General features: G+C 45.4%; 1 protein-coding gene across 4 annotated transcripts in view; it reads right to left on the bottom strand.

The window, feature by feature from the left end:
* Window positions 1–26,916, bottom strand: part of agrn (agrin) — a 347,396-nt gene that overhangs the window by 94,237 nt on the left and 226,243 nt on the right. For all 4 annotated transcript variants that reach the window (XM_080763911.1, XM_080763912.1, XM_080763913.1 and 1 more), the window contains 3 exons: window positions 19,100–19,321; window positions 12,025–12,222; window positions 11,257–11,457 (listed from right to left, as the gene is read on the bottom strand). In XM_080763911.1, coding sequence (XP_080620037.1) covers window positions 11,257–11,457; window positions 12,025–12,222; window positions 19,100–19,321 — 621 coding nt within the window. The remainder of the gene's footprint in view (window positions 1–11,256; window positions 11,458–12,024; window positions 12,223–19,099; window positions 19,322–26,916) is intronic.

The following is a 26,916-nucleotide window of genomic DNA, read 5'->3' as shown; positions in this document are numbered from 1 at the left end:
CATTGAGGGAGTGTAGATGGCCTATCTTAGTAAGATTACGATCACATTGAGGGAGTGTAGATGGCCTATCTTTAGTAAGATTACGATCACATTGAGGGAGTGTAGATGGCCTATCTTTAGTAAGATTACGATCACATTGAGGGAGTGTAGATGGCCTATCTTTAGTAAGATTACGATCACATTGAGGGAGTGTAGATGGCCTATCTTTAGTAAGATTACGATCACATTGAGGGAGTGTAGATGGCCTATCTTTAGTAAGATTACGATCACATTGAGGGAGTGTAGATGGCCTATCTTTAGTAAGATTACGATCACATTGAGGGAGTGTAGATGGCCTATCTTTAGTAAGATTACGATCACATTGAGGGAGTGTAGATGGCCTATCTTTAGTAAGATTACGATCACATTGAGGGAGTGTAGATGGCCTATCTTTAGTAAGATTACGATCACATTGAGGGAGTGTAGATGGCCTATCTTTAGTAAGATTACGATCACATTGAGGGAGTGTAGATGGCCTATCTTTAGTAAGATTACGATCACATTGAGGGAGTGTAGATGGCCTATCTTTAGTAAGATTACGATCACATTGAGGGAGTGTAGATGGCCTATCTTTAGTAAGATTACGATCACATTGAGGGAGTGTAGATGGCCTATCTTTAGTAAGATTACGATCACATTGAGGGAGTGTAGATGGCCTATCTTTAGTAAGATTACGATCACATTGAGGGAGTGTAGATGGCCTATCTTTAGTAAGATTACGATCACATTGAGGGAGTGTAGATGGCCTATCTTTAGTAAGATTACGATCACATTGAGGGAGTGTAGATGGCCTATCTTTAGTAAGATTACGATCACATTGAGGGAGTGTAGATGGCCTATCTTTAGTAAGATTACGATCACATTGAGGGAGTGTAGATGGCCTATCTTTAGTAAGATTACGATCACATTGAGGGAGTGTAGATGGCCTATCTTTAGTAAGATTACGATCACATTGAGGGAGTGTAGATGGCCTATCTTTAGTAAGATTACGATCACATTGAGGGAGTGTAGATGGCCTATCTTTAGTAAGATTAGGATCACATTGAGGGAGTGTAGATGGCCTATCTTTAGTAAGATTAGGATCACATTGAGGGAGTGTAGATGGCCTATCTTTAGTAAGATTACGATCACATTGAGGGAGTGTAGATGGCCTATCTTTAGTAAGATTACGATCACATTGAGGGAGTGTAGATGGCCTATCTTTAGTAAGATTACGATCACATTGAGGGAGTGTAGATGGCCTATCTTTAGTAAGATTACGATCACATTGAGGGAGTGTAGATGGCCTATCTTTAGTAAGATTACGATCACATTGAGGGAGTGTAGATGGCCTATCTTTAGTAAGATTACGATCACATTGAGGGAGTGTAGATGGCCTATCTTTAGTAAGATTACGATCACATTGAGGGAGTGTAGATGGCCTATCTTTAGTAAGATTACGATCACATTGAGGGAGTGTAGATGGCCTATCTTTAGTAAGATTACGATCACATTGAGGGAGTGTAGATGGCCTATCTTTAGTAAGATTACGATCACATTGAGGGAGTGTAGATGGCCTATCTTTAGTAAGATTACGATCACATTGAGGGAGTGTAGATGGCCTATCTTTGATAGATTACGATCACATTGAGGGAGTGTAGATGGCCTATCTTTGATAGATTACGATCACATTGAGGGAGTGTAGATGGCCTATCTTTGATAGATTACGATCACATTGAGGGAGTGTAGATGGCCTATCTTTGATAGATTACGATCACATTGAGGGAGTGTAGATGGCCTATCTTTGATAGATTACGATCACATTGAGGGAGTGTAGATGGCCTATCTTTAATAGATTACGATCACATTGAGGGAGTGTAGATGGCCTATCTTTGATAGATTACGATCACATTGAGGGAGTGTAGATGGCCTATCTTTAATAGATTACGATCACATTGAGGGAGTGTAGATGGCCTATCTTTGATAGATTACGATCACATTGAGGGAGTGTAGATGGCCTATCTTTAAGATTACGATCACATTGAGGGAGTGTAGATGGCCTATCTTTGTGATATTTGCACGCTACGAATGTTCCATCAAGTATAACACATGGTTAAGTGATTGATCAAACTAATCAAATTTTAAAAGAAGTATGATTTTCAATACTTGTTGAAAATATATTCAATCATTGGCTAAACCTTAAGTGATCACGATGGTTATTTGTTCAAAATATCAGTTTTGATATATTTTTGTTTAATTTCCCAGTCGTACTTTGAGGGTAACCACGGAGTACCTTTGATTTGCTTTAAAACGGTGCACTTCACCAGATGGAAGTGAGCGAGAGCAGGAAGTGTCTCAGGTTGACCTTGCACTGCTCATGAAAAACAACTCAATCCTGACAGATTGATTGATTGCTTTTTATTGAAGTGTCATGCCCGTTTCCCGCTACCCAGCTAACAATAATACACTGTAACAGCATGAGTGATTTAATGAACTCTGACAGTGAACAAATTGACCCAAAAGGACCCAAAAATGTGTACACTCTTGGAGTCAACACTCTTATGATCTTACTGTGTACACATTTATCAAACACAATTTATATTCATATACACTGCGAGTAAGCATAGTACTGGGTACAACAAAATTGGAATCATAAATATCAATCCAGGAGACAATCCAATACATACTGACTCAATCTGTGAATAAAAAGCATTTCCTCTTGTTCCATGCTCTGCAGATATATTGAGCTGTCACATGCAGTAGCCTACATTTTCCGAAAAACTAAAATTCAAGTCTTCGTCCATAAACAAGAGAAATCAAATCAAAGGATATATGCTTAATAAACAAATTAATTCTTAGATCAGATAGAATGGTCAGTATGTTTTATATTTTCTTTAGGGATTGAATACCGTATGCCCGTTTCCATGTGCTGTGCAAACCGCAGCATGAGCTTCAGGCAGCACTAGGCCAAACCAGGGAGCAACATTTGCAGTGGAAGAGTAGGGTGAGCACCTCCAGTCACAGCAGATGTACTACTTATATTGTATTAACTGCTTAAAGTCTTAAAATAAGTTCCAGATTGTAGCGTTACAGTCGGTTCTGAGTTTGGTCATTATTAATACTATTACTTATCACTAGCCCACTCCTTTCAAATTAGAAAGCAACGTGCTCTTAATTTGATTAACATTATAATTATAGTTTATTTCTAAATGTATATAACTAGGTCCAGCCTCCTGCTATCTCCTTTGCACAAGGATGATTCTGGGTAACGTCCCAATTAAATATCTGCTTTGTAAGTCTGTCGTCTACATTTACTACTGTCTATTTCACAACCTTATCATCTTCCCACTGTGATATCACAGGGTTCCCAGCCTATTACTGTTATGGCTGGTGTTAGAGCAAGTTTATGTCCACCATTAAAAAAAGGAAACGTCTTATTGTTTTAGTCTTCTATTTACGCTCTTTAAACTCTCATACACCAGAGGCAAAGGAAACGTCTTATTGTTTTAGTCTTCTATTTACGCTCTTTAAACTCTCATACACCAGAGGCATAGTCCAGTACAGCACTGGTTATCAACGTGGTCCGGGGACCCCCTAAGGGGTCTTTGAGGGGATTCCAGGAGGTCCAGGGGGAGCATGCCCCCTGCTATATAGCAGCGGTTGACAAAGTGGTGTCCTGGGACCCCCAAGGGGTCCTTGAGGGGTTTCCAGGGGTCCCCAGTGAAATTATTCATAGTTAGGAACCAAATGGACCCTTACAGGTCGTAACTATGAGTGTGTACAAATGGAACTTTACAGGTTCCATTTCTTCATTCTCAGAGTAATGGGTTCCGTAGTTACCAAACTGGGGGTCCTTGGAATAAAAAACTGTGCGACAACCACCAAAAGAGGTTTCCATGTGATTATGAGCCAAAGGACTATTTTTGTATTTTTGTTTGTTTAGCGTGTAGGATAATGATAATAATAATGCATTTATGTATATAGCACATTTCTAGACAAAGTCACAAAGTGCTTTACGATGGTGGGTTTCCTTTATAAGTGCCAAATAAAGGAGGCAGACTGCATGGCTGAGGCAATGAGAGGAGAGCGGAGAGGAGGATCCTGCTTTTGGATGCTGCATAGATTCACCTGCAAACCTCCTGAGGATGATAGTGTGTGCGTGCGTGCGTGTTTGCGTGCATGCGTGCGTGCATGCGTGTTTGCGTGCATGTGAGTGAGAGTGAGATAATGAAAAATGGATGCATTTGTCCTGTGGGTTGAAACAAAAATATATTTGAAACAAAACGTGTTATTCTAAAATAGAGAAGAATCTGTCCAGCTTACAAAACCCAACTCAAAGAAAACCTCAGGACAGGTACAGTACAGAACCAGCTGCCCTAAACCCCATTTGATGTACACAGTAAAAAAGGCGAAAAACCTGGACCCTTAATAACGCTCACGTACACACAAGAGTTAACCACTTTCACCCTGGCTTCCCTATTTTGGTACGTTCGAACTTTCAAAAAGCTGATCTAGGCTACCTGTCGTGCAATGTTCAACGAACAAGTTGTGAGCTTGTAGTCCAGCTGTTTTCCGCCCTACACGACCCCACTGCAACACAGCCTGACGGTTAGTTTAACCGTCCTACACGACCCCGCTGCAACACAGCCTGACGGTTAGTTTAACCGTCCTACACGACCCCGCTGCAACACAGCCTGGCGGTTAGTTTAACGGTTAAACTGACATTCTGGATTTCACTGTGTGGCGTGGTCTTTTTGAGCCGCCTCAGAACTCATCTCATCTGTATTGACTGCAGCTGCCATTGTGCAACCCCCGCTGGCCCTAATGGGCAAATCGATGGTGTGGCGGGTTGGAAGTGCCACTTAGCATAACCCATCTTCTTAAGTGGATTATGGGACAGGTCGCACAGGGGGGGAGGGAGGGACGGGGGCGGGCCGTGGAGCTGCGTTCGTGAGCTCTGATATGGCGCATCCACAATGGGCTCTGACAGCTGTGAGTGGTCACTACACTATAGTGGAAGGCCATTCACTTCATCTGGGGGGAGGGACCCGTAATGGCATTGACAAGTGGTGGAAGGATTCTCAGATTTGCTTTACTTAAGTAAAAGTAGCAGGGCCATAAAATAGGAAATACTCTGTTGTTACAAGTGAAAGTGCTGTATAAATAAAAGTAAAATAATGAAGTGAGTTTGTATTTTCAAATAGATAAAGTATAAAATAAGGCTGAATTCTTTCATTGTAAAAAATACAATATTGGTCTATGAGATGTAGAGTATAATAAGTATAATAAGTAATAAGCATATAAAGTGGAAATAGTCTAGTACCTAAAAGTTGTACTTGAGCAAATTAACTTAGACATTCCCACCACTGGCATCGACCTCGCGGTGCGGCGCGGCTAGAGATTCATAAGCCACGCACACTAAGGAGAGCGCACACGCACACTAAGGAGAGCACACACGCACACCAAGGAGAGCGCACACGCACACTAAGGAGAGCGCACACGCACACTAAGGAGAGCACACACGCACACCAAGGAGAGCGCACACGCACACCAAGGAGAGCGCACACGCACACTAAGGAGAGCGCACACGCACACCAAGGAGAGCGCACACGGCGCCCACAAACATCAAGTCTCGTTAGCGGCTCGCTCTTTTTTCCGTTTAGCCGCACTCGATGCTGCCCTGAATCCACTCAGGTCAAATTTGCCATCATAGAGGCTCATCGATTGTGAAACATTGTACAATGTGTAGAACACAGCGCTTTGTTTTTGGACTAATCTTTGGCATAATGGCGTCTACGGTCTACCAGTGGCTGTATTACAGCTAGCTGATTTTAATCGATGACAGAGGTCATAAGGAGCCTCGCTGGCGAGGCAGCTGGACCCCCCGGAATGAAATAAATAAGGAGAACCGTTGGCAGTGGTGGAATGTAACGAAGTGCAATTACTCAAGTACTGCAATTGTTGAGGTACATTTACTTTTCATTTAGATTATTATTATTATTATAGACATACTGTACATAAACAACGTAAGGCTATTTTATACTTTGAAAATAGCCGATCTACAAGCTTGTGTTAACCCATTTTGTGCGGGAACCCCTTTTGGTGTTTTAAACATGATGTTATAATTTAGCTATTGAAAAATAGCAGATCTACAGTCTCATAGAGCTTGTAGGTCTGCTATTTTTGAAAAATCAAAGAACGACTGACATAGAAACATAGGTTTTTCAGAAAACTGTCAGGATGTAGAAGACATTTTTAGAATCTGATCTCAGGTCAAAATGGATTAAAGCCTGAGCAAATTTGACTCTTAATGTGTTTCTAAGTTGATGTCAACACTTTTCATACTTTTGAATACAGTAATGTTGAATACAAGCCGTGTTTTATTTTGTCCTTGAGAGTTTCTACATTGTGGCATTGCTACTTATTACTTCTTGCACGACTGGCCGGTCACCGAAATCCATTTATGCCGGCACACAATGGAAGAAAAAAAGAATGAATGAATTCTCAGGCCCGGCTTACGGAAGACGAGATGAATACAATGGAGGAGGTAAGACATTAGAAATGGAATAAATACAAGTGAAGGGTGAAGAGGGGGTCCCAATTAGCCGCTACGCTTTGATGTTCCCGTGGCCCTGTGCTGCCTCGCATCAACCTTTCAATTAGCACAGCCCCGGCTATAAGATGGCTGCATCAGCTCTTCTCCCCACACTGCCAGTCCGCTTCCCTTATACTCAATCATCTCAGAAACCCTGGCTCTATTTAGCCGAGGGAACTCCGTTAACAAGAGGGAATTCAGCGGCGAGGGAGAGGAGAAAGGAGGACTGCACCGAAATGACGGCAAAATAAATTGTGGAGATAAGGGAGAAAAGTATTACAAGCAACTGACAGCGGAAGCAAGAGGTGGAATAAAGGATGTTGTTTTTTGCGTGTGTAAAGGATTGGCTCTGGGAGGAAAAGAATATAGCTTCGCTGTCGGGCAGAATCCTTGTATCTCCATGTTTCAACATTTTACTTCTTTTTTTGTACATTAATCCCCTACAACTACGTTGTATGACAGTGTCAGGGAAAGGTAGAGAAAGGTCTGCTACCTCACAACCCGTTACATGGTGAAACGCTGTGTGCTCGTGCTGTAGATCTACTGCTTTTGCTATAATACTGTATGTAAAACATTTGACAACTGAAAGTGGTTAAGTGTGTCAATGGGGTCTATAAATATTCAACCAATGAAAAGTATTAAGAAGAGCTCGTGACTTAATTTACGAATCCATCCATCTTTTCTTTTTTTTTCTTTCCTGAAAAGTAACCGCGTTGGACATACAAGCTTTCCACCCCGACAGCGACAATGTAAAATGGAGCGATGGGAGGAAAAGAATGAGCGGATATAATAGAGTACATGATGAGCGTGACATTCTGAGGTGGAGCCGGCTGCCGGGAGACAGCAGATCGAGACAGACGTTTACATCATCAATATCGGTTCCTTCTGGAATGGCGTTCGGCAGGGAGAGAACACCGTGACCTGAGCGAATGTCATCCAGGACATGTTGCTGCTCCACCCCCCCCCACCCACACCTGAAAAGCAACAGTCGAGATGGAGCTCGGGTGCCGGAGCTCTTTGTGTTTGTTTTCGCCCCATTTGTCAGTGGCTCTCAGACTGGGCCTTCCTCTGAAGGATGTGACAGCGCGTTAGCCCCAAATAAACTCTCCCGCGAGATAAAGAAGGATTGAGCGTCGCGGCCGGCCCCAGACGGAGGGGAGTGGGACTATGGATTTTTCACTTAGTTGTGCACCGGTGCCGCACATCCGAAAATAGGCGATCTACAAGCTCACAATGCGCCAGGAAAGGAGAGATAGTGGCAATGACAGGCAGTGGTTAAAAAAAAAACACCTACTCATTTCATTGCGATGAGTCCTTTGCCACAGTCAGGAAGCCACTCGCCTGCCCCCCCCACCCCCCCATGCACTTCCCAGCACCCTCTAAGTGTGATCCTCCCCCGTGATATGTGCGGTGTGTGATCCGCGGCGTCACTGTGTGCTGCTGCAGCTGCACTCGTAATCCTGTTTATTAAATGTATATTCAATTAAAAAAAGGGCCCGGGCCCCCCTAGGTGATGCACTGCTCTCAGACGCCACTTTGTCAGTGTCTCAAAAAAAAGAAGGGTCCTGAGGCCAGGCCTACCCGAGTGTGAAATTAAACAGGTGATAAATTTCCCCGTGCGGCCGGCGGTGGGAACAGTGTCATTTTTCATTACCGCTAAATAAAAGGCGGGCGAAACCAACTTCCATTTTTTCGCCCTGCCCCCTCATCCGCCCTCCCCGCCGCATGACTAATGAGTGTGTTTTTTAAGTCAGGTCTACATAAACGAATAAATCACTCGTCCCCGCGCTGGCCTTATCTTAGATATGAGGTATGGCACAGGGGTACTGTAGGCCGTGCTGATATAGACTTTCACTGCTGTCTATGATAGAGCTAGCAAGCAGAATCGCAGGGCTTATTTTTCATGACGAATTGCTGTATTATCCAATATAAACTGCCGCTTTTGCCAAATCGCCATCGAAACACTATCCTGTCGTGTGCATCCATTAAGGCGGAGGCGGAGAGAGATATAGGAAAGTCCTTCTTATCTTTTCCAAAGAAAAAAAAGAAAAAAGCTACAGAAAATGTCAGCTGCAGTCGACGACATAGATTTTTATGTGCGCAGCCCAGCAGGTCCATTTTCTCATCTGTTCACAAAAACCATGGCCGAACCCGAACCCCTGTGGAGGGTCTGGGTCGCATTCGGGGACACGCTCACAGGAGAGGACAGGACAGCCCCCGGGGTGAGATGCATTGATCGCAGACGATCCCATCTCCATCCCGCTCGGGGAAAGTGATGGTGCGCCTTTGTCATCGGGCAGGATTTTGATGAACAGAATATGAGAGACAAGCCATGGGGACAGAGAAAAAGATTCTATTGTGTAAGCCTGATGGCTTTCTGTGATTCAAAATGAGCAGGGGACGGAGGAGAAAGGGCATGTTCAGAGAGAGATGGAGAGAGAGAGATAGAGAGAGAGAAGAAAATGCAAAAAGAAAAAAAAAATCACCAGGCATCAGAAGCATAAAAATGCCCTTGGGAACAGAAGAAGAGAGCATCTTCGCCTGCATGCTGCCACAAGATTATATGAAGAGCGAACGTGTGTGCATGCGTGTGCACGCGCGTGTGTTTGTAGTTGTATTTCTATACTTCTGAGGGCCAAAAGTCCCTATACTAGTATATTAGAATTTGAGATTTTTTATTTTATTTTAAATAAAGAATTAAAATGGTCCTAGTCTTCACAAGACTTACAATTAAGAAATTATAGAGTTAGGCATTTAGAGGTTAGATGCTGTGTTTGTGGTTGGAATTCATCATCATCATAATTTTTCAACCGCGGTCGATATAATGGATTTCACAATATCACGGCAGACTTCCCGTTCCTTCATTGCCATCCCCAGTTCCTGCTTACTGATGCCTGCGGAACGTCAGGGAACGTCAGTTTTCTACCTCTAGTCTGCTTTGAGGCAGGACTCCAGAGAAGAAGGGAAGATATAACCTCATTGTCAGCTCTGTAGCAGTGGCCGGCAAACTGTGTTCTTCTGGATCGGACCAGTGACTTAGTTTCACGCCGGTGTCACTCATCGACAATAGCCGATCTACAAGCTTACAATGCGTCGCAGCACATGACCTTCAAGTTCAGCTAGTTTGGTTAAGGTTAAAAATGCCAAAACAGTCAAAATGTCATTCATAAAGACCGCACCGTTCTAAAACGTTGATGTCCTCACAAGTATAGTCATACAAACTGTATGCGCTGTGAGCATACAGTGGCACATTTCTTCATGCTCCAGATACAAAAAAGGCCAGTCGTCTGAGTCAATGAAACGGTGTTAAATGGACCGTTGAGTCGATGTGGAACAACACGCCGCGCAGCCAGACTGCAATAAGGATACAAAACAAACAGTCAGATGACTCAGCACTGCCTCACACACATCCCCCCTCTCTGTTGTCCTTCATTCTTTCTCCTTCGTCTACTTCTATCTATCTCCTTCTTACCACCTTTTAAAATAGCAAAAGCTACATGCTCGCTCACACCACGTGTTTGTAGATTGGCGAGGCTATTTTCAGCGTGCAGCAAAGTATAACTATAAGTATAAAATGGACTCGAAGGCCCTGGCAGGTGTAATCTGTTCGCCTTCACGCCTTGTAAAGGTATGACGGCAGTCACTGCAGTCACTGACGTGCGTGCGTGCGTGTGCATGCGTGCGTGTGTGCGTGCGTGTGGAGCAGTTGGCGTGACAACAGAAGGGTGACAAGTTGCTCCCGGCGGAACGGCGTTGTGGAACGCTCCACTTCAGCCTGTCGCCGCTGATCAGCGTAGACCCAACGGGGCCAATTTGGACCTCGTTTATTCCAAATGCGGGATAAAGAACAATAATGCAGGCGCTTCAGGCGCGGAAATTAAACTGGCTTTTCCACTTGAAAGTCGCCGCTGTCAGGGCAGAAACCTTATATCGCCATATTATATTGTTTTGTGTTTTTTCGGTAATAAATAATGCCCTACTTCATCATAGCATCATAGCTTCATCACCGTGAGCTTGTAGATCTGCTATTTTCACTACATTTTATCACTACATCGTTCCATTTCCTGAAAAGTCATGGTTTTTGGACGTACTGGTTTGAGTGAAATCCTGACGACCTTTGCTGTGTGTCACTGCCCATCCCTCTACACATTTCCCGTCAGACTACGGTCCTATCAATAAAGGCATGAAAGCCCTCAAAAAAATAACCGAAAGAAAAAAAACGAAAGAAAGAAAATAAAATCAAAGGAGCGAGGACGACGACGATGACATTGTGTTGACCCTTCCCGTCTTAATCCCATTAAGACCTGAGGCAGATTCTACAAATGCAACAAGTCTGTAGTTTTCAACCTTTTTCGTGCCAAGGACCACCAAAATGATATGCATTTGGCCGCGGACCCCCACCAGGGACCCCCAGATAAGAAGTAATAAAACAATAAAAAATAAACTTCTGTTGCTATATATATATAAAATAAAATCAATGACCCAGACGCTTTCCCTGTACAGAATGGGTTGATTACCCGAGGGGGACACGCAGGGACCATTACTCAATGTGAAACGTCACAGATGGGTGGAGATAATTACACCACCTTCAATGGCTGATTGGTTAAAGTAATTACGCCATTTTCAAAGTCCATTTCCCTTACCTTCATCACAGCTGCCGGGCTTGACCGCCTCGATGTTCTTCTTCATGACGCAAGAGGCGGTGCGGAGCTCGCACACGTTGTCGTAGGTGACGCCGTCGCTGCCGCACACCAGCGAGAAGGCCTGGAGCTGGCACGGCGGGCACTCGCACTTGTTGCCCACGCAGCGGGCGCCCCAGGCGCACACCACGCTGCCGCACGTCCCTGGTGGCACAGAGGAGCAGACAGACAGAATGTGAGAAAATAGCAGTTTTGGGGGGGAAAGTCAAAATGTAGACATCACAATGTCAAATGTAGACAGTGTAAAGCCCAGACCACACCAAAGGGTCAAGACGGGTTTAGCGTTGTCCCTGCGGTGTGATGTGTCTTGTTGCACGTTGACCCACGTTGACCCACGTTGACTCTAGTGATTCAACGCATGGAATTCAATGGCCCAGACCACACCAAAGGGTTTTAGCCTTAACATGCAACCCAAGGAGTTGCATGGTGACCCTTTGGACTGTGTTTAGGGCTTAAGACATCATCATACGTCATCATCAAAAATAGTGGATGCAGCACCACTGAGGTCACAGTTACTTAGCCATCTACTCGAGCCCACACTGTTTCTTCAGGAACAAATTTAACAATTTGAAATAGTCCAATTTTACTTTTGAAAACAATATATATAGCGGAAGAAATTGAGAAACTATTTTGGATGTGTTTCATATCACACTACAAGTCACGGCCATGGGCTGTGATTGGTGAAGGAGAGAGGCCGTCGGTCATACTCACGGCATTCTCCCTGGCTGACCACGCTCAGGTCCACCTGCTCCTTGCAGGCGCGCACGTGCAACGTGCACTCGCTGTCGTACGTGGCGCCGTCGCTGCCGCACACGGGCTGGTGGGAGTCCACGCACTCCGACGGACACACGCACTGGCCCGTCTGGGCGTCACAGATCGCCCCGAAGGAGCAGTTGGCGCACGCCTCGTCTGGACGGAGGGAAGAACAACAACATTGTGGATCTGCCATTTTCAAAATGTTTTTATACATTTGCAAACTTGAAATGGGACATTCTGCATAGTGAGTACTTTCTGCTTTTGGTACTTTAAGTACATTTTGATGCCAATACTTTTGTACTATTACTCAAGTACATTTTGAATTCCGGACTTTTCCGGAGTAGTTATACATTGCGGTATTGTTACTTTCTACTAAAACAATTGAGTACTTTTTCCACCACGCACGCACGCACACACACACACACACACACACACACACACACACACACACACACACACACGACACCGAAGTCTCTTTTAACGCTACGACACCGGATGTCACGTTACATTACGTTAAATGCGCTCCCATATAACCGTAGGGACGCTCCATTCATAACATGGCCTTATACGGTCGTGAAATTAATGGGAAGTGATAACACCGGTGTGAGCCCGCCCCTCCCCTCCCCTCTGACAATTATATGGCTCCTTCCAGGGTTGGAGGCAGGGCTGAAATGAATGTCTCAGCAGCGCTATAATCCACTGCCATTAACGGGGAACACATACAGAGTAATGTTCAAGTCTCCCCTTCTTGGGGTTCAGCCTCATAACTTAGCAGCCGTGTGCAGCCCTTCTAAGCCGCGCCCCAGTAAAGGGAGTCATGCGCGGCGCTCTGCCAAGTGCTGCAAAATGTCCCTGTTTTCATTTGAAGATGCACACAGTCAAATCCTCACATATCTGTTCCTTATTTCCCTGAGACACGTGAATGTGTGCAAAGGTAACCAAGTGGACCCGTATTTGTGTTATAGAGGGTATAAAATGAGTGGCAAATCGAGTGACAGTTTAATGTCGTTTAATGCAGTCTGATAGGACTTTTCTGTTTGGATGTACTGTACTATTGTATGTGTTATTGTATAGATTTCTGCCTTGTTTCTCTCGGTCTAACTCTGAGAGTTAAACTGTAATTGGCTACATGAGTCACAGGGTCTTTTGTCTGCCAGCAATTAGCAACGGCATCGAGTGAAGTGTGTAAAAATACCTCAGAGCTGCTATGTCGGCACGCCGCCATTGAGCACAGATTTCACACTTCTGTAAATCCACTCGGCGAATGCATGACTCAACGCGTTCTCAGGGACGGAAGCCAAGAGTTTTCACATGCATCCCAATTTGAGATGATTATTTTGGAACTTTCATAACTGCTATAAATCCACGTGCGCTTTGGGCCCAAGTGTAATTATTCATGAAGCTAACTATTTTAGGAAATACAAATGTTAACAAATGTGTATGGAAAAGTATGCTAAATCTAAGTAGCACATCTACTGTGGTACATGCCTGGTGGAGACAAGCCTAAGGATTTTGTTTAAAGTGGTTTTAACTGATTTTCAGGACCCTCTGGAACCACCTCAAAGACCGCTGTGGGTCCCCGGACGTGACATAGAGAACCAGCAGTGTATGATTGAGGACTGTGTCCTCTGCCTATATAGCTACCTGGCACATATAATGTCTACTCCCCCTCCTCCCCTCCCCAAATGAAAATCCGAGTGCACGAGGACTTATTCCAGCGGGGGAAACGGAGCGAGAGAAACGTTTCCCCATACACGTTGAGAGAGGGGCCAACTCAATTGTTGGCCCAGCGCGCCGTGCAGGTACTGTGAGCAGCAGGCACGCTCCCGGAGCCCCGGCCTCTCTCTGCGATAATGAATAGTCTTTATTTTAGAAAGCGGAGGCAGAGGGGCGGGCGACGGAGCGGAGGGGCCACCGTCTGTAATCCAGCGGTATGGATGACTCCTGGCTCCCGCAAGAGCGGGCGGGAGGGGGAAGGGGGGGGGGTCTGCGTCAGCGCAAACCGGCTGCCATAAAACGCTGAGGCACAGGGTCTGCATGGCGGGCGGGTGGGCGGGGGAAGGGGGGCGGGTGGGCGGCGGGCACGGGGCCTGAGACGAGGAATGATGGTGATGATAATGTGGCTTATTTCTGGGCTGTTTGCGCAGCGCTGCCCGGGCTTTTTATTCAGCCACCATAACAACTCACTGACTTGAGAGAGCTATTATCACAGCCAATTATCACAGGCTGATATACGGTACACCTTTTATGGGCCGGAGCTGGAGTGGGGAGCGGACGGGAATGAGCTGGGGCGCGTGCGTGAACGTCGCCGCTGTCGGGCGTAAACCTTGTATGTCCAGAGAGGTTACTTTTTACTTTTCAGAGAAAAGAACCCGTGCTCCAATAGGTTCAATGATAATACTTTTCATTGGTAAAATATTTATAAAACGCAGAGACAGACTTCCAAATTGGTGTCCCTTTTCTTGCCATGTCATTATAGGTGAACGCTTTCTATATCAATTTCAAAATTGCTCCCAAAAATAGCAGATCTACAAGCTCACGGCACGGCGCATTGTCTGATCGACACATATACTGCAGTGAGCTGAGCTTGTAGTATTGCTATTTCGACTACTTTTGCATGACACAGTCAATCAAAGAAGTATGACATAGTTGTAGGGCATTTAAAAAAGAAACATGATAAAATGAAATCCGGTATGGAGATACACAGAGAGATACAAGGTTCCTGCCTGGCAGCGACGCTATGTGCGCGTACGTACAGTACATGTGCAACGCGGGGGCTGTGTACCGTGGCTAGCCCTGTGGTAATAATTTCATTCCGCTTCCCCGGGGTGGGAAATAGCGCTTATCTTTATGGCTCAGGTGCGACCCGATAGCGGCAGGATTGACATTTGTTATTATTCTGATATTTTTCCTTCCCCATGCTTGAGTGGCGGCTGACCTTGTATATAGGCGGTCCGGGAGAGGAGAGCTTGGTTAAGTGCCCCCCCCCCCTCCTCAAGTAGGATATGACTTTTTGCTACAAAGAAAGGCCCATTCGTATTGTTGCTGTCGGGCCGAAACCTCTCTTCTCTCTTGTCCTTAAAAAATGGCTTCTAAATCGTTTAGTTTTCTGAAAACCCATTGTTTCTATCAGTGCGGTTCTCAAACTATTTAATGTCAAGGACCACACAAAGTATATGTAATTGGCCGCCGACCCCCCTGACACCCCGAAAATATGTTGTTCCAGGGACCCCCCCCCCCCCCCCCCCCCAGAAGCAAATATTTTAATTAAAAAGGTTCGCTCTTTTTTTTTTTTTTTAACCAGTAAAAACCACATTGAGACTGAAGTCTCTTTTACAAGCTCTGAAAGAATATATATTCAAAGCTTTGCGACATTCGATTATTCAAAAATAGAAAATCTACAAACTCATAGCAGCACTCGGTGCAATAGCTAGCATAATGCTTAAAACACCAAAAGGGGTTCCCATCCTGAATGGGTTAACTTTTCGTGAGACAATATCACCTTTTTGCTACAGGAAAAAGGCCATTCATATGGAGGTCATATGGAGTCAATTTGATGAAATAAAATAAAGAAAATCCCCCTTTTTTCTGTCCCACAGGTGCTGGTAAAACAATATCCACGGCAGAGTAAGAAATATAGGTCAGCCGAGCGGAGTTGAGAGCGAGAGAGGGAGAGAGAGAGGGAGAGAGAGGGGGAGAGAGAGAGGGAGAGAGAGAGGGGGAGAGATAGAGAGGGGGAGAGATAGAGAGGGAGGGCAGAGGGAGATGTAATAAATGAGGGAGAGGTGTGAGATGGAAGTAAATAAGGTGAGGAGGAGCAGAGAGAGAGAGAGAGAGAGAGAGAGAGAGAGAGAGAGAGAGAGAGAGAGAGAGAGAGAGAGAGAGAGAGAGAGAGAGGTTGGTGGTAACCGGGAAAGCATGTCATCATCATTTCAGTTTTGCATTGGCTATTAAAAAATAGCAGATAAACAAGCTCAGAGCATGTCACCTTGTGCCACTCTGCGAGCTTGTACATCTGCTATTTTTGAAAATAGCAGGTGTGAGAACTACCGAGTTAGAAGGCATTTGTAGAATCGGCCTCAGGTCTTAATGTGGATGAATGGGATAATGGCGCCGCCGGGGCATGCGGTGCATGCAGTGTACACACACATTGGCTGGGGAGTAGTTTAGCCGGTGCACGTTCACAACCCTTCAAAACACACAGCGTAGTGCTAAGTCCTTCTCAAGGCAGACTTCATTCTCTCACCCCAACCACCCCCACCACAGTTCAGAACGTACCCCTGCGAGGGTACCAGCACATAATGGCCTAATAGCTACTTTACTTTCTCCCCTATTGTTCTGTTCTCTGCATTGAATCAATCTCTTACCCTTTCCACTTTCTTTACAGAGTGGCTCCTAGGGGCCGAGCTGTCTACAAGTAGGACTGAGTGTGTGTGTGTGTGTGTGTGTGTGTGTGTGTGTGTGTGTTACAAAATATGTTTTGTGTATAGGCCTATGTTTTCACATTTTGTGAATTCATAATCGCCCCATATTTTGGCATGCGTGACCAGCCGTTCCCAATCTTCTCTGGATCAGGGCCCACTTGTAAATCTCAAAAGCGTTCGCGGCCCACCCACCGCGTGTTAAGTTTGAACTGGTCATTTTCAGAGCATGTTGATTTTAACGATCAAACGATTGCGTTCCTGCTCGGATCAATAGAACCAACCAACGTAGTATACCTTCTTAACCGTATCACTGCCACCTGGTGGACGCAAGTGCCAACACTTAACTGTCGACCCGGATCTACTTGGTTTTAGTGTGATGCACGTCTGTTTTGAGCGTCCATTTTAGATGCTAAAATATTAGCGTCAATTCTAGAGCTAAAATGAGGCCATCCTTGCTCTAGAAAACGCCAAATGTTCCAATGAGGATCACCGGAAAATCTGAAAAGACCTCCGAACATCGGGCGTTTTGTCAAACCATGGAGAGCTCCGTAGATTTAGAGTTATTCAGCTTTTTAGTCAGCCTGTACACAAGAAGTGAACGGCACTGCGCAGGGCGCAAAACCGGTCTAGGATTGCTGAAGAAGGACAGGCCAAGCAAAGAAAATGAAAAATCAAACAAAAAGAAAACAGCGATCCCGTTTGATATCAATAATAAAACGTATATGACAGAACGTTCCGTCATGAGCAGTTTTTATGTTCTTAAAATCAGTGTCACAATGAAGGTTTTCAAGAAACATATTTATTAAATGCTTTGTTATTATTATTAGATCTATATATTATTTATTATTTATATCACTGGTTTGTAATGTCTGTGTCTGTGTGCGGAGCCGCAGGATGAGGCGCTGAGCGGACCAGAGCCAGGTGTGAGGGGCACGGCGCTGATAAAGAAGCGGAGGCCCGCTATCAGGACATTGAGCCCCCGATAAAGGACCACATTCGCCATCGCCGCCTCCGTGATTTATAGCCGTGGGAAACAGCTGGTCCATTCCCTTTAATCCATTAAGACCTCATTCTGCAAATATCTTCACAATCCTAAACAGTTTCCCGAAAAACCTTTATGTTTCTATACCAGTGGTTCTCAAACCCTTTCGTGTCAACGACCTCCAGTATGATATGTATTTGGCCGCAGCAAATATTTTGTTCCAGGGACCCGTTGTGAAAGAATAGATATTCAATGATTTGCAATTTTGCACACATTTAAAAAAATACAAATAATACAAAATAGGCCGTGCTATGAGCTTGTAGATTTTTTTCAATAGATGAAGTTTAAAATGTTGGTTGAAGTGATTAAAAGCTAAGGTGACACCGATGCATTCCAGGTCTTAATGGCTTAAAGAGAAGAAAATGAAATAAATAAATAAAACAAGGCCCCGGGGCGACATGCAGCCTAGTCGCAACACGTGGACGCGAGCGAAGGACGGACAGGTGAGGAGAAATGAGGAATAACGGAGTCTCTCTTGGACGGAGCATTAAACAGGTTAATAACGCGGAAGGTTCCGCAGGCTGGCCTCGCCTGTCCCTCAATTAGAGCTAAATCAGCGGCCGTTATTTGCCTGCCGCTAATTGAATGTGATAGCAGGGCCGGGCTGCGCGTCATGCTAATGCCCTCCTCCAGATAGCAGGCCGGGCCGCGCGCCGTGCTATAATGCCATCCTCCAGGTGTACAGTATGTAATTGCCGTCGGAGAGAGAGAGAGAGAGAGAGAGAGAGAGAGAGAGGCGCACCTAGAGCCTGGCCTACTCTCGAGGGGGGGTCGGTGTTTTGCTGGCTCAGTCACTTGTAGCCCCCCCCCCCACCACCACCACCACCAGGAGTGTGAGGGTTGCAGCAGCAGCCGGCAGGCCTTCAAAAACACCAGGCGTCTCCTCGCTGTACGCTGTCCAAGTGAACGATAGCGCTAATGAGGAGAGCGTATATGAAGCTTCCTAGGCCTGCTGGCTCGGCCTCAACACTTCCTGTGCGTGTGTGTGTGTGTGTGTGTGTGTGCTTGTGTGTGTGTGTGCGTGCGTGTGCGCGTTTGCGTGTCTGTGGTAGAAGTTCTCAGTTCAGTTTCTTCAGCAATACCAATACGATGCTAATGCCAATAAAATGCTCCATTACAAAGTGCTGTATCATGACCTTTACTTTTAAGTATAGGGATGTCCCGATCACGTCTTTTTTCTCCCGATCCGATTCCAATCATTTGATTTTGAGTATCCGATTTCCTCCTGTCCAATATACAGTATATATATTTATTTATAGAACACTTAAGTTATGTCATATCCAAACTCACACACAATATCCAGGCTAATATCATGATATGGATATAATAATTATTGATACTTGTCCCAATCCCGTTTTCTTTGATCCTGATCATGTGATCGGAACAGGACACCCCTACTTTTATGGTAATGCAGTATTTGTAAGGTTTTACGGTTATTCACTTTTACTTGAAAAATCAAGTAAAGGTGTTAGCAGTATTAGCAGCAAAATGTACACTTTCAACCTGGTGTCCCTGATTTGGACATGTCAAAAGTACCACTAAGCTCTACTTATGGGTGTCTCACCGCATGGTCCTTTGTGCTGGATGTGGATGGTGATCTGCAGGGCACAGCCCATGGACCTCATCTCACAGGGGCTCCTGTAGCTGTGGCCGTTGCTGCCGCACACCGGGTCTGGCGTCTGCGGGCACGCCTCGGGACACTCGCACACCGGCTCGTCGTTCTTCACCACGCACACCGCGCCGTGTTCGCACGCCACGTCCACGCACGGGCTGGGCACGTGAAGATCTGGATGGACCCAAACCACCCCAGGGAGAGAGAGAGAGAGAACACAGTTAATAACATTGATCGTATTAACAGGGTGGATGGGTGCTGGCTCTCAATGTGGGGTCTGGGGTATAAATGGACCCTATTGGAGGTCTGCTACTCGGAGAGACGGTGTTAATTTAACTCTCAGATTTTACCATCTAGACCAGTGGTTTTCAACCCTTTCCATATCAGGGACAATTTTTTTATTCAGCATTATTTATTGTTGCTGGCTTCCGTTGAAAATGTATGGTAGACTGTATCTTTTGTGTCTGCCCGTGTGAACGCAGCATTTGTTATAGACCTGGAAGGGTCCATTTTGGACCACTGGTGGTCCCCAAACCTGAACTTGAGAACCAGTGGGGTAGAAAGAGAGAGAGAGAGAGAGAGAGAGGAAAGGGAGATTCAGGGAGCTAGGAAAGGGACTAAGGGAGGGACAGGGAGTACAAGTCAAAGCGTACAGGCGGTTATAGTGTACAGTAAAATCTGGGTGTGTTCATTTAACCCTGAAAGTGTAAAGTGTTCACATGTTCACACTTTGAGAGTTAAAAGGGGGTGTAAGGTATATATACATAAAATAAATGTTAAATAGCTACATATTCCACTATCATTGCTGTAGAGCGTCAGGTCTGGATACCAATTTTATCCAATCAGTAGAGAGAAATTTTGAAGTGGAAGTGGAAGACTCTAAGCAGAGGTTCTCAAAGTGGGGTCCAGGGCTCTTGAGGGGGGTTGCAAATGATGCCGCACAGGTGTGTAACTCTGACAGTGTAAAATGTAACCAAATGGACCCGAAAGTTAATTTGGTTACATGTGTACACTCACAGAGCTATGGGGATCCTTGACATTTGAAAAGCTTGAGAACCACCACTCTATAGCAATGATAGTGTTTTAACTTTTTAACAAAAACTTCAAAACTAAAATACATCACTTACTCCCCATGTGACTTATTGCCCCAGATTTGACTGTGTGTAGGGTTTGTGTTAGACAGGGAGGGGTGTAGGAAGGGTCGACCAGTGGAAAAGCTATACAGTCCTTTAAAAACACTTTGGCTTCTTATTTCCTGTCCTTCGTATGTAATTTCCTGTGATTCGTACCGGTTCCCGACGCAACCCAGACTCTCCAGGCGAGTTTAGGAACAATGGTGTGTTTTCGTTGTGGACGGATTCATTGGTGTTCCCACATGCAGGCCTCCCCTCCCCCCTTCAAAGACGGACATTAAGAGTGAGTGAGCGGAGTCCCTCTCTAGCTTGAGCCTAAACCCCCGTCTGAGAGTGAGTGAGCGGAGCCCCTCTCTAGCTTGAGCCTAAACCCCCGTCTGAGAGTGAGTGAGCGGAGCCCCTCTCTAGCTTGAGCCTAAACCCCCGTCGAAAAAGACAGCGAAGACAGAAGGAGAGCGAGGGAGAGATGGGAGTCCACGATAAGAGAGATGAGACACAGAGGAAGCGGGAGTAAGAAATAAATAAATAAAATAAAGTAGACGCAATGAATAAAAAAAGGGCTCTCCGTGCTAAATAATTCACAAAAAGCCGAAGCTTCCTGGCTGAGGTAGATATGAGACAGATGTCTATACCTCATGCATCGTTTATCGTTCGCCATGCGACGGTGTCGCGCGGCGAAGACAGCCGCTCTACAAGCTTGTAGATCGGCTGTCTTTGCCGCGCGACGCCTGCCGCACGACGAAGCAGAGAAAAAGTAGACATCAGTGTCTCTTTGCCTTTCTCTTCCAATAACTGTAAATCAAAGGCTTTTTCCCGCGAGAATTGTGACGCTAGCGGTACAGGCGTTCGGGCCAGGGGACGCCTGGGGGACGCGGGTCAGGACGGCAGGTGGGCGGTAATGAGGATTCTTTCATCACAGCAACCTCTTCCGTCTCCCAATCCATTCTTCACAGCACAAAAAGTTAGCGTGTCGACCAGAACACATTGCCACTTTTTTGTCTTGGGGTGTCACTTGGGATGTGCGAATGACAGAAACGACTGTGTGTGCGTGCACAATTGTGTGTGCGTGCACAATTGTGTGCACGCACCGAGGCGGCGTCTCCTCGCCGGTTGAAGTGATTTGACACGCGCCGCGGCACCGACCTCGTGAGGGATAGAGAGATAAGAGTTTTGGGACATGCAGATTTAATGAGGACACGGGGAGCGGTATTGTGTCCTTGTTTGATCCTCTGCTCCCGACCCGGGTAGAGGGATCTACAACACTAGTAGTATGTAGCGTGCGTGCATGTTTACTTGAATTACTATTCTTGTGAGGGACAAATGTCACCACCACAAGTGTAGTAGTAACTTGAGAAACAGACATCTCTCCTCGCTGACAATTAGGACAGGCTTCAGGTTCATGTAAGGGTTGTAGGACTGGTCATTAGAGGTTGTGTTAGTATTTATAATACGTACTGTCACCGAAAATAATGCCATTGGCTTTTTCTGGCTTTAGGGTTATAGGAGGGTTAGAAAATAGCAACTAATTTAAATCATTTTTTTTATGTCCTCACAAATACAGTATAGTTATACGAAGACGGGCGTGCATGCTGTAAGCCTTCACCCTCCCCTGACTCCTCTGGTCCAAGGCTTTCACCGGGGTGGTTTGTCATGGAAATTATAGTCCGATGTCTCGGCCATTACGCTGATCATTATGGGTTTAGATGCCATCGTGGCGGGGTGACTTTGTGCTCTTGGGGTGGATGTTACTCTGTGTATCATTGCAAAGCTGGGGGGGTACGGTGGGGTGTGGTGGGGTGTGGTGGGGGGGGTAGTAAATCTTCGACCGACAGCGAGGAGAGAGGCAATTACCTTCCTTTTATTGCTGCCATTACGGAGCAGGTGGAAGAGCAGAGGAGACGTGTGACGTCATCAGAGAACTGACGAAGACGGAATGTGATAGGTGAATTCCGGCAGTGGACACGGTTTGGGCAATTGGAGAATCCTACATCCAGGAGAGGCAGAAGGCCAAGTGATATTTCGGTATTTATATATAACGGGGCAGTGGTTCTCAAACTGTTTTGTGTCAAAGACCGTATTTTGCCACGGGCCCCCCTCTGAAAAAATGTTGTGCCAGAGACTCCCACGATATAGGACTTTCAAGTTGTTTTCATAACTATTGGAGAGGTGTTGCGAGCTTGAATATCAGCTAGCCAAAGTATAGGGATAAAGTGGTTAAACTGATTTTGATGCTACATTATTAGCTTATTTTCCTGGGGACCCACTGGAACCCCCCGAGGAGCCACCTTGAGAACCAGGTTTTAACCCATTTAGATCTGAGGACAGAAAACTGTCAGGGTTTAGAAGACATTTGTAGAATCTACAAATGTCTTCTAAACCCTGACAGTTTTCTGAAAAACCCATGTTGCTGTCAGTCGTTCTCAAACATTTTCAAGGATCCCCAAAAATATATGCAATTGGCCGCCGACCCCCAGGGCCCCCCCCCCCCTCCCCCTCAGAAGCAAAGATTTGACTTAAAAACGTTCGCTCTGATAGAATATATATATTAAAAGATTTGCGCCACATTTTCACGATTTTTGAAAAAGAGCAGATCTACATGCTCGTAGCACGGCACTGAATTGCCCCTGAACATTGCCCCTGAAGCCGCAGAGCCAGTCAGCATCACTCAGGAGATGGTCATAGATTAGCGCTTAGCCTTCCTTTGAAGGCCCCTCAGAGCTGTTCTTAGTGCAACATGAGGGCGACATCGAAGCCTATATCGGATGTGTGATGAAAGAAACACTGTGATACTGAAATACCCAATATTTGGGCATTACATGCTGTCAAACCCAGGGAAGAGTAAAGAAGATGTACGAGACAAAAAGAAAGGTGTCAAACAGTGTCCTTGAACTAGATGCACGACACCGCCATATGACGAAGTATATAATCAGACTTACAGTAAGTGGTTATAAAACAACAAATAATGAAAGAAAGATGGAAATTTCATAAAAAGATGGACCAAGCCCAGGCGGTGGCGTAACCGTCTGGGCACCCGACTGGTAATCCAGTCGCAGTGTGGCCGCGGGTTCGACTCCCGAGCCCGACGCGGCCTTTACTGCATGTCTTCCCCCATCTCTCTCCTGTTTCCTGTCAGCCTACTGTCTGTCCCTTCAAAAAACTAATAAAAGGCGTAAGCCGCAAAAAAATATCTTTAGAAAAAAAAGAAAAAAAGATGGACCAAGTGTATGTCAAGGGTTAAAAACAGACAGACAGATGAAGTCAAAGGGAAAGAATGACCAATGGATAAAGAGAAGAGATCAATCAGACGTCTTTTTAAGGATATCGAGCTATATTTTATCTATTGAATAAAATAATGTTTTGGCTGAGGAGGTGGAATTGCGTCGCTATTGATTGCTATGTTTCAATGCCAAGCCGTTTCAAAGCTCTTTTTTTTGCACTTCATTTTTGGACTTCATTACTTTTTTCCTGAAAAGTAACGGTTGTGGACATACAAGGTTTTCCCGTCCGACAGTGACGGTACGTACTGTACGTCTGTGGAGCGGTGCAGCCTCAAAAGCGGTTGATTCCCTGTGATGTAGCGCCAGCAGCTCATTATTTCATTCTGTCTGGAATCTGTATAGATTTGTATTGCTACAAACACATCCTTGGTTGGGTTCCTGAATCTGTATAGAGGTGTATTGCTACTAACACATCCTTGGTATGGTTCCTGAATCTGTATAGATTTGTATTGCTACTAACACATCCTTGGTTTGGTTCCTGAATCTGTATAGATTTGTATTGCTACTAACACATCCTTGGTATGGTTCCTGAATCTGTATAGATTTGTATTGCTACTAACACATCCTTGGTTTGGTTCCTGAATCTGTATAGATTTGTATTGCTACTAACACATCCTTGGTATGGTTCCTGAATCTGTATAGATTTGTATTGCTACAAACACATCCTTGGTTGGGTTCCTGAATCTGTATAGATTTGTATTGCTAGTAACACATCCTTGGTTTGGTTCCTGAATCTGTATAGATTTGTATTGCTAGTAACACATCCTTGGTTTGGTTCCTGAATCTGTATAGATTTGTATTGCTAGTAACACATCGGTTTGGTTCCTGAATCTTCTTGCTGTTACCTGTTCCCACCGTGCTGTTGCTTGCTACGACACCTGGACTTGCCTTTGGGGTCGGGATCCAATAAAGGCTTATCCTTATCTTATTTTATCTTTCATCCAATGGCTGCAAGCCTGTGTGTGTGTGTGTGTGTGTGTGTGTGTGTGTGTGTGTGTGCATGCGTGCGTGCGTGTGTGTGCGTGCGTACGTGCGTGTGTGCGTGCGTGCGTGCAGTTGCACCAGCCTGCGTTCTAAGTTCAAATCATATATACCCTTCCTTGGCCTCAGTAAAAGTTCAGCGGGCCATTTCCCAAGGCCAGCCCCCTAAAGCACAACCGCTGCTGTGTCTGATAAGGCTTTTGTCTCCCATTGCCTTTGTCTCTCGCACATTAAAAGATTAAAGCAATTCCCCCCGGAACGCTTATTCTTTCATTTTTTATCACCCCACTCCCCCACTACCTTGGAAGGCAACATTTCATCCCCATTTATTACAAAAAGAAACGCCCCAGTGCACTGCATGGTTCCCAACCTTTTCTAAATGAAGGGCCCGCTCGAAAATCTCGGCGGCCCACGCCATCTGACCACCTAACAACCGATTGAACACAATCAATGGATTGCCTTCCGGCTTCGATCGACGGGACATGCACTAATAAGTTCTTACAGTATGATAATGAAAACTCCCATTTGCAGTATCCTGGAGGTACCCAGGGACCCCCAGGGCCCCCCAGCCCACAGGTTCTGCGTAGCCCCGGTGCATTGAAGTTGTTGGTATGGTAATGTTGGTTCTGTCAGGAAGTTAAGTGTTCATGCATACATACTGCTTGGGTAACTGAGAGAAGGCTTGCAGAGCAGATCTCTCTCTCTCTGTCTATCTCCATCTCTGTCTATCACTGTCTTTCTCTCTATTTTAGATGAAGTCAGAGAGGCTTTGAAATGGCTGGCTGTCGGCCCTCAGGCGTATGCATTCAGTTATGCCTCTCTCTCTCTCTCTCTCTCTCATACACATGCAAATGATATTCCCACACAGACACCACACATACGGTACCTGCAAAAAAATAACTTGCGCACGCACGCACACACACACACACACACACACACACACACACACACACACACACACACACACACACACACACACACACACACACACACACACACACACACACACACACACACACACACACACACACACACACACACACACACACAGTACTACAATGAGGATGTGGAGAGGTCTTTGGATATTCTGGGTGTCACCTCGCTCCGTCTCATCTCCTGGCTGGCGAGGTGGAACTGTGCTGTTTTAATTAGTGTGGTATTTGGGTGGCGTGGCCCCGCTCTGGGCCCCCAGACAGGATTTAAGGAGCCGCGCCTTCCAGTTCACACCGACAAGACCCCGCAGAGTACCCAGAGTAGACGTCTAAACTCTGAGAGGGTACAAATTGAAATTAAATTAAAGAATTGTGTTCCATTTGTACCGTCTCAGGGTGAAATTAAATCAGTACTGTAGGTGAGCAGCTCACACCTTGTTGCTTATTTCCTTGAGTCAGTTATCTTATTTCCCTAAGTCACTAACTCTGAGTGTACAAACGGAACCAAATGGACCTTTACGGAATCATTTACAAGTACAGAGAGTAGCCGTCTATAACTCTGAGGGTGAAAAATGGAACCTCCTCTCAGTAAGTCAGCCTACATTCAGTACAGTAGGTCCTATGCAGCTCTGCATTTCCCTGAGTCACATCTAAAGGCCAATTCATGCTGTGGGTGACAAGCGTCGACCGACGTGGTGTCACATGGCAAAAGTGGCATCAAAACGATGTTTGCGGCGAACCTCCGCCGAAGGAAAAAAAATCGCAGACGCCTTCATGAAATGTTGCGTACTCTGATTGGTTGGGAAGATGCACACGACTACATCCATTTCCTTGTTTACGCGTTGTGACAACGCTGTCGTGCAGAATGTGATGCTCAAAACTCAGACTGTTGCGAGACATGTAGTGTGAGTTATATGAATCACTGCAGGCCAGCCTACATTGTGTACAGTATGCAGCAGATCCTGAGCAGCCCGCTGTGTCTGTGTACAGCTGCTGTAAGTGCCATTAAGTTAGCAACGTGCAGGGAAATGTCCACCGATCATTTGGGAGACGGCTCCTTGCCTCTCTCTTGGCGAGCTCATATAAATGCAAATTAGAATGTCTCCCCTCAGGTCTCCTGACCAATTCCAAATGACTCCCCGGGCTGTCTGAGCCAGGTGATGGTTGTGCCGGAGCCAATTGGCAACCAGGGGCTTTCTCCCTAACCTGTTATGGTGGAATAACCTGCTGAGACATGTGCCTAGGTGGGAGAAGTACTTTTAACAATAGCCTAACAATATAAAATGCTCTGTTACAATTAAAGAAGGCCTGTATTATTTTACTTGACTATGGCGTCAGAATATACATGTACAGAACCTTAATACAAGTGCACAGATATTTTTAAGTGGTTATGGTATGTTTTGTAATAATACAAATATGCAAAGTAACTAACTAGTAACTAAAGA

Source organism: Protomyctophum bolini, assembly GCF_963924005.1.
Source record: "Protomyctophum bolini genome assembly, chromosome: 5".
NCBI classification, from domain to species: domain Eukaryota; kingdom Metazoa; phylum Chordata; class Actinopteri; order Myctophiformes; family Myctophidae; genus Protomyctophum; species Protomyctophum bolini.
The sequence above is the reverse complement of the archived record's forward strand: the minus strand, read 5'-3'. Positions and strand labels throughout refer to the sequence as shown.